Genomic DNA, 9,217 nt, shown 5'->3' on the forward strand with positions numbered 1-9,217 from the left:
TTGCCTTTTGTTTGTCTTCTGCAGGTTATTGTGAAAAATAAGTCAGTGACATATCGTTCAAGACATTGAGTGTCGCGAAATATTTTGTAGCTTCAAAATCGCAAAATTACGTAATACAACGCAACAAGCTATAACGAAACGTTGCCTGCGATTGTATATTTACTCAAGAAAAACTTGAATAAATAAAGCAAAGGTATGATACGTGATTTACAACACGTTAGATATTGAAATTGCGGGAGATTGCATTGTTAATTGAGATAGCATACAGTGTATACTCCACATTGGAAGAGAACGTGATGGCAAATTGACGGATAACAGGTGCGCATGCGTAATTTGATTGACGTCATCCTGTTTGAGTTGAAGGACGCAGAAAAAGGATCACTTGCACTAATCGTGTTCATTCGTTTTTGTTGTTCTCTGGGTAAGAAAACTATAATTATAAGGTACGTACCCACTCATTTTTGCTAAATAACTTTCTTCCTTCTTTTTAGAACGTTTTTATTTTATGACTGTATTGTGCTAATTGATGTTTTGTAGTGTAACTTTTTTAAAGAAATCGTTCGCTTCTGAAAATTTGGTTCGTTAATGCTTTTTTTTTCTTTTTTTGTCTACGGTTTTTTCACATCGGCATGTTGATTACATCCAAGAAATCCAATGCAAAATGCCCGTCTCAGTAGCACTAATTATAACCTGTTAATGCAAGACGAAATATTAGATCTTAAGAACAAAACGAATTGTTTTGACTTATAATTGTGTGCAAAAATAAGTGAGGCTTGGTAAGTGCAAAGTCACGCCACTTCTCAAATTCAGCTGAGGTAAGTTTTTTTTTTCATGAATCAGCACGACCGTGGCCACAAAATAAATTATTATCGAGCCAACCAATATCAGGAAAAACATCCGCTTCTTTCATATTGATGTAGGTTGTTATTGTAAGCATGTATAGCCTCTTGCGGGGAGTTGAAATAGATAAATTCCAAATTTTTAACAAGGTAAGTAATCGATTTGCCTGTTACTAGCTACTGCCCTGAAATGTCTGCCATCCGGTTTCTGTCAAATTGTAAGTTCCAGTCAAATTGTTTAAGAAACAAGAGCGAAATGCTGGAGTAAACCGAAGATTTTGTAAACCAAACACTTTAAGGTATTCCATGAACGGACTTGAAAGGTCATTAGGGGGCAGTTCACTTGCATTGTCTTGTATTTGTATAGGCAATCATACGGTTTTTCTCGTTCAATTTGGAGTTAATTTGCACTTGTGAGTTTTTCAAAAAGCTGAAATTGCACGAGCCGCTTCGGCGAGTGTAATTTCAGCTTTTTGAAAAACTCACAAGTGCAAATTAACTCCAAATTGAACGAGAAAAACCGTATGATTACTTATTAATAATATAAACATGAAAAAATTCGCGCGGAGCAAGTGCTGGAAGATCTTTCTTGAAGCCATTTTTTCTCATTTGAGAAAACGTTTTTCAAAGTTTCAGCACAAAATTTTCGTCATCATTTTACGTGATATCATTTTCTTAGAAAGTCCCTATTGTTTTTCAGTCAATCATAATCCAGAATTTCGATGTGTAATTTGCACTGGTGTTACACTTTTTGCACTGATGTTACACTTTTTGCACTAGTGTTACACTTGAACTGCACTGCTCTTAGCCAATCAGAATCGAGTAATTTTTTCATATGTATTATTATCGTGGTAATAAAAAGTGTAATGAAGGAAAAGAAATTTGTGCAAAAAAACGAGATCAATTTATTCCATTTTATCTTTGTATCCCAGTGCATGTCCGGTTAATTAGTAGGTTGGGTGCTAAACAAATGCCCAGTTTCTAATAAAGAGTAACTCTAACCTAATCTCACATTCTTATTGTATTTACAACGGTTCAAGTTATTGTTGAATCGATTCCATAATTTTTTAAGGCTATTTTTTTTTCTTAACCGTTACTCAATTATTAACAAATGTGTTCTTTTCGGCGACTTCAATCAAAACTCCTAACACTGAATAAGGAAATCGATAATGTTGAGTATTTTAATCGCAGGTGTAACAACAACAACAGGTGCTCTTGATTGCAAATAATGAGTATTGGCAGTTCCTGACGTTTAATTGACGCCTCAAATGTGGCCCATCTGTTGTTTTCGTTTTTATGCATTTTATTTTTCACACACCAAGTTGCACGAGGGAAGTACTCAGCAGAAACGCACCCTTTTGACGTTTTGCAAGGACATCCTTCACCATAGTTTATTTTGCGAAAAATGTTCTCAGTTTTCCTTCATTTTTTATGCAAAGCTTGAAAATTCTTTCAATTCTCCCAGTAAAACTGAAAACTTATTAGAGGCAAAAGCTTTAAGCTCAGTACTCCCTGATTCTTGAAGTTATTCTAAATTGACACTTGTAATAAGGACAAGTAAATCGTATGAATGCGACTGCAAATAAGGCCTTATTGTTGATATTTGATATTTATGTTGATATTTAAAATTTCTCATGTAAATTTAACTAATTTTCAAGCATGACAAGTAGTGTAAACCCTTAATTTCTCGAGCTTTCATACGATTACTCGTTTATTACATGAATAAGAACTTTACGAATGCGCGGGCGTTAATTTGCACTGCAGTTCAAAATAAAAGAAAAAAGCAAGAAAAATTGGCCTGCTCTAAGCCAGTCATAATGAAGTCATATAATTGGGATAATATTTGCTCAACGTTTTCTACACCACCTTCTAAACAATTTATTTTTTGGAAAAAACTTCCTAGCCATAGCTCTTGCGTTTCAGACGCGGATAATAAAACGTAACTATTTTTTTCTTTTTTTTTACTTCTAGAAGCAAACGTGACAATGAAGTTTGGAGTACTTTTGTTTCTTCTTGGTGTTACACAAGGTAAATCTTAAAAATGTATTCGTATCTCTCCCATCTTTTCCGTTTTCACTACATTGAATGTTTCTAGTTTCACGCATATCGTTATCATGTTAATTGAGAATGTGCCGAGGGTTAAGTGCTGATATTCTGACAAACAAACCTTCTTTAACAAGCGATAGGTCAACAACAACAAAAAAAAATGCAAAAGGTTACAGTGGGCCGATAAATTCTTCGGGTCTGGAGGCGCAAAGTCAACCTTTGCTAGCTTGACTATTTTAACTGGTATAGATGACCAAATTTTACGGATGTCCTAGAAATCAAAAATTCCGATCGAGCTACTGCAGTAGCGAGTAAGACTGAAAGAAAAATAAGGAAAAGCTTGAAAAATTCTTCAGCTTGATTACAAGAAAGAGTAAAAGGCATTAATCAGAAGTTTTTAAATCTCTAAAAGTGCTACGAAAAGAGAAATAACACGACATTAATCCTGATTTAAAAAAGTGATTTTACAGTTGTGAATGAAAACGTTTCCTACTGCATTCCGTTGGCATGATTTTTTCCCCCGTTATTGAATTTCAGCTCATGTGAAATTTTTGTGTAGTAATTCTGATTTTTTACTTGCATCAGATTGGTTTATAAAGAAAGGAATAAGACACATAAACTGTAGAATTTCGACCGTTCTGTTCGTCATTTGACAAATCCTCCAGATCAATTTAAACCATGTCTTTTTTACTTGAAGTGTTTATTTTTTCCTCTTTTTGTCAACAGATGTATCATCGAACCCTATTATACCTATACCAGGAGCAGGTAAATTTACAAGCGTAATTATCTAAGCACTCGAATAGTTTTACATCTCCTCATCGGGAGTCCGCGGTCGTGACTTTTGTCGTTATGCGCTTTCACCACTGATCGTGAAATTCCAAAAGAAAAGTTCTGGGAAAGTCACCAGCTTTCTTTCGACTGTTTTATAAACAGTGTAAAATATAATAGGCTAAAGTTATAGCTTGTACTTGCGCCGAGCTCTAAAATCACTTTGAACATACATACAGTTGAATCCAAAACCAACAACTACTCTACGATTTCTTTCACAATCTTTTCCGAAAAACAGTCATCTTTGAAGTTGTTGTTTTAAATTGTTGTTTCAGGACGAGACTGTTCCATTTCAAAGGCGCCCCAGTGCTTTTATCAACTCGAGGAGGTTGGCTGTTATAAGGACAAACTTCACAATAGGGCGTTACCAAATCTTATCCTGACCGCCAGAGATCCCTCGTCAGTATCAATTTACTTTGGACAGTCCATTGATTGGGAAGACTGGTCAAGCTTCATTGACAGGTAAAGGGGAACAGTTATTGCTACTCCATTTAATCAAAACTATAACAAAATTCTCGAACGTGATTGGCTATCAACAGCCCGATTTGAGCATTGATTGGACACTGTACGCGTCATGCTTGTAATTAGACAGTACGCGTCATTTTGCGAGCGCTGTTGTGGTGCACTTTGTTGAGTAAACTGCTGTGTTTTTCAGCATTCATAACGACGTTTAATCGTTCAGCGATCAATCGATGGTTTGTTCATTTCTCAAATTTTGTCATAGTTTTGATTAATTGGTAACAGGACATCGCGTCATCCAATTCTGTCTGTAATCATACTCATGATTAACAAATCGGACTCCCGCTTCGCGGTCGTCCGATTTTGTTAAACACTCGTATGATTATAGACCGAATTGGACTCCACTCAGTCCTATTACCATTATGAATTACATTGCGCACCCTTGGTGCACATGATTCCCCCATCAGCACCGAGCACGGGAGAGCTTGCACATTTTAAATATGCAGCATAAAACGATTTCCAACAAGCTGAGCTTGACAGGAAAATAAATTTTCGATTCTCCTTAACGAACACAGTGAGCTTCACATTTTAACGTACAAATTTAAATGACATTCGGTTGACTACAATATATTAATAAATGACGAAAAAGTTAAAAATGTTGCTCTGAGATTTGAGATGCTGTAAAGAACATGTGCTTTAGAAATAATTGTTATTTGTATTCGCAGCAATTCTTTAATTCATATAACCTCCATTCTTTTTCAGTTAAAACAGCACACAACGTAAGGTCAAAGTTCTCTTTTTGAATGGCTCCTATATTTTAGTGACTGACTTTTAAAAGAAAATATAGTTTCCCTTACTGATTACTGTTGCGGGTCAAATAATTATTTTACCACGATTGCTGCTAATCTCGCAATCTGATTGGCTAATTTGCCGTTGTCGATAAGAGTCTAGACCACTCTGCTCGCGTCAATTACAATGTGTCGCGCAATGCCTTTTTCAGCTCGCGTTTTTGAAGCTGTTCAAAAAACTCGCAGCATGTGTTTTATCGGGTTTAAAACACCCGGCTTCTCCTCGTGTTTCAAATCCGATAAAACACTGCTGCTCGTTTTTTAAACATACTTAAAGCGACTGTTGATGCTGTGTCGTTGTTGGCATCGTTGTAAGCAAACACTGACAGTCGCTTAAAGTGCACCTAACCCCAAAAATTTTTTTTCGCTAGAACGAATCTACTTATTATTTGAAATAGTTCTGCGAAAAAATTTTTGAATTCCGTTAAATCCTCGATTTTCTGTGCCACGACGAAATCTCGAAAATAGCTCCAAAACACCGCCATTTTGTTTCACGACCGAGTTTGAGGAGAATGGGTCCAGCGGCTCTTGTGACGTCTACCCAGGAAGGTTGGATATCTCATTTCCTCTCATTTCCTTCAGGATGGTGCAATACACATTCGAAAAGTGCGCAGAAACGCCTTCCAGAGGTGCTATCGGCTGTTGCAGCAATATTCCAGATTTAAAGAAAGATATACTGTACAATTTACTGACGATGATCGGCTAATGGTGCAATAAAGACGTAAACGATGGTTGATTTTGTCGAACCGAAACAAGCGAACTGAATCTGTGAGAACCATTGAAGAACTGTCACTAGAATTTGTTCCGCAGACTTTCGAACGCTATTTTCATAAATGTTCTGCTTAAAGCTAACCAGCAATTTGTAGAAATACTACCTACAACCTATATCTTCCAATCCCGCAGTATTTACAACATAACCGGCAAAGTTGTGTGATCCGGTCATGATCAAGAAGCGTTATACTGATATGTAAATAGATCGCAACTGTACGCCGCTAACCAACACTTATTTCTCTTTCGATTTAGATGAAAGTCGAAGATTAATCCTCTAGAATTACATGATAACAAAATTGTTAGACTCACAGAGTTTTTCGAAGGTTTGGAAATCAGCAGTGCGACAAAGATTCTGTGCAATAGCGTCGAAAATATGACCGCGTAACATTATCTGCGGACCGCTTAGGGAACACATCCTTTTCGCTTATCCGACGAATTTCACTGCAAACTTTGAGAACAATTTACATTGGTTATTTGGAGTTACGACTTAAAACGTGTGACAATGTGAAATCGGTAATTGTATGAAATGTTTCCTTCCGCCTTGCTTCCCACAGCTTCAAAAATACAGGTCCAAACAATACGATTTTCAATCGATCGAAGCCAATGTTTTGCAGTTCATCAAGTCTCGAAAACTGCAACACGTACGTCGCTCTTATAAACATGAAGCATTCAACTGAAAGTAAAACACAAACTGGATTTAACAGAACCTTGACAAAATACATTCTCGGTAAGGACAAATGTAAACGGACTATAAACACGCGTGGGAATCTTATGTTTAGTTGACGAAATTACCATCCAAAGCAGTCCTTGAGTTTTCTTTCCTGCTTTTCGTTTGCCTGCTCCTCCACTTCGTATCTAGCTTTCCATTCCTAATATACAGGCAGCTCGTCTGCAAAGACGTCTTCCCCATCGTCGCTTGAAATATTGTAAATTGCTCTAAAAGCTCTAAGCAGTGAGTTCACAGTTGTCGAACGTGCTCGATCGAAGTTTATTTCGGAGCCTTCCGAATCGAAACTTAACTCTGACTCCAGTGACGAAAAAGAAATGATTCTGAGACAAAACTTGGACGTTTTAGTCCCAATATACATCGGAACGATTAGTTTTGCGTTCTATTTTCTCGAGCAAATATAGAGAGTTGACTGAGGCGCTATTGTGTTTGGTTCCTGGGTAGACGTCATCAGGTACCGCCGCCCCAGACTCCCTAAAACGCGGTCGTGAAACACTTAATCGCGACTTTGAAAGGGCATAGAAAATCGAAGATTCAACCAAATTCAAAAATTTCTTCGCCCAAATGCTTCAAATAAAGTCTAGATTTGTTTTAGCGAAAAAAAAATTTTGGGGTTAGGTGCACTTTAACTTCGGAGAAAAAAAAAAAGAATTTATTTGCCGCCAAATAAAAGTGTTTATGACTCCTACCCACTTTTATTAATTATTAAATGTAACTATCACAGTTTAACAACTAAGGTAAGCTAGGGAGGAATGGCAGTGAGCAGGGTTCAACCGGAGGGGGATGGAGTGTAATTTGTGCAACGTAACAAAAGGATTGAGTAATAGTCACGAGACTATCTGATGACCTAACTAACAATAGATTGATTATTTGGCAATAGTCACGAGTTGAGACGGAAAAGTACATAGCCTCGTTTCCATTGAGACCTATAAGATGATGCGTGTTCCTCGAGTTCGTCCTCTTTGTCTCCAGACCTAACACTCTGCGAGTTCAACCCTCCTCCTCCCTTCCTCCACCTCGTATATTTTTTATTTCTTTGTATTGGGTATTTTATTGTGGGCTCGCCGTTTTTCTCGTGCCCTCACCTTTGCTAGAGCTTTACGAACGAAATAATCGTTCCTAATTAGTTTTATATGACTATGTATAATTTAATCAATAAAGCGGCCACCTCGTGTGGCCAAAATTTATCCCAACTCTGGATCTGGATTACATTTTTGGGGGGCGCTCTTTGCAAACAAAGCTCGGCTGTTGACCAAATAATTGAATATAGTTTTTTCATTAAGTTGTATTTAATTGCATCTGGGAAAGGAGACATAAATTAAATTTGTTGAAACGAGATAACTAACTTGAAACGTAGGCAAGGGACAACTTTAACGATGCTGTTGTTTTCGTCCGGTCATTTAGGTTTACATGCGCATGTGCAGAGAGAGCAAAGCAACTCCACTATGACTATTTTGGAATCGAGTACTATGGGGAGTGCTGGGCTGGAATGAATAAAGGTTATAAAGCCCACGGCCAGTCGGAAAATTGTAAAATGATCAAAGAAGATGAGTGCACTTTTGAAGCTTGCAATGAAAAGTTCAATGGTCCCAGGAAATGCGTTGGAGGCCCACTGGCTCTGTATGTTTACAAAGTCAATCAAAAACGTAAGTGAATTTTAACAAATAGCTTCATGCTACAGCAACCGGAAGTAAGCATTTGAGCTTCCTTTTTATAATACAGCTGTCTATTATGTTGGTCTTTTTTGATGTACACAGTTTATTTAAGATAACTTTTCTCGAACTATTTTGATTTATATCAACAGCAGCGCCACCTCCGCCACTACCAACGACAAAAGCACCGCCACCCCCACCCCCATCAACGACAAAGGCACCCCCACCCCCACCCCCACCGCCAGCAACTCCTCCGAAGGGTCCCCAGTAGAGGACGAGGAGAGAGGGTAGATTGTGTCGTTCATGATAACTGTATGTGCTTCTATGACTGAGATGAATAAAAACATGCAGTTGAAACCAAACTATCTCTGTCTTTACTTTAAAAAAATTAGTAATATCTAACGTATTCTGAATTTCATCGCAGTTTTATTGAAAACTTTTATTTTTCGCATAATGCTTGATAAAAAGCATTCGGGGGAAATTCAATCTGATTCGGTTTCCGTTGGGAGATGATGAAATTATCAGTTGTTTGGTAGTTCTATAGCTCTCTTACGCATTGGTTCTAAATTTACCATATAGAAAATTCAAGTTTAAAAATACTGTAGTTGTAGTCAGGCATAGTGATAAAATCTTAAAAGTTGTTGTCACTGGCTTAAAAATCTTAAAATAGACGTTTCGGCTAAAATACTATAACCTTCTTCAGTGATGAAATGAATGTTAACGGCGTCTAAATGTAAATGAGATGTTTATAAGAATGTGAGGAACTCGCCTGGGATTAATTTAGCATTTTGTAAATGTCTGGAATATGCGCGTGGTCATTAATTGAGTTCGGTTCGCGAATGGAATGCCACGCTTCCAAGAACAATCTACGCGACCACAAGGGACAGCGGTCTATGACCTTGACATTATTGAAATCAAATTCGTGGTCGTTTTTCATACAGTGTTGCGCAAAAAGAGAGTTCTTGTCACATGTGAGGACGGCTCTTTTGTGTTCTTTTGTTCTGGATCTCAGTGCTCTGGATGTTTGACCGATGTAAAGTTTTCACA

At 37.4% G+C, this 9,217-nt stretch overlaps 1 protein-coding gene across 1 annotated transcript; it reads left to right on the plus strand.

The window, feature by feature from the left end:
• Nucleotides 1–324: 324 nt before the first annotated feature.
• LOC145463601 (uncharacterized) lies at nucleotides 325–8,633 on the plus strand. The gene is made up of 6 exons (XM_081447369.1): nucleotides 325–421; nucleotides 2,811–2,867; nucleotides 3,612–3,650; nucleotides 3,989–4,175; nucleotides 7,923–8,164; nucleotides 8,323–8,633. Exons 1-6 carry the CDS (start codon nucleotides 325–327, stop codon nucleotides 8,439–8,441), a joined length of 741 nt encoding a protein of 246 aa, XP_081303495.1. The 3' UTR covers nucleotides 8,442–8,633.
• Nucleotides 8,634–9,217: the final 584 nt, after the last annotated feature.

The sequence above is a fragment of the Orbicella franksi genome, chromosome 12, assembly GCF_964199315.1.
Source record: "Orbicella franksi chromosome 12, jaOrbFran1.1, whole genome shotgun sequence".
Taxonomy (NCBI): Eukaryota; Metazoa; Cnidaria; class Anthozoa; order Scleractinia; family Merulinidae; genus Orbicella; species Orbicella franksi.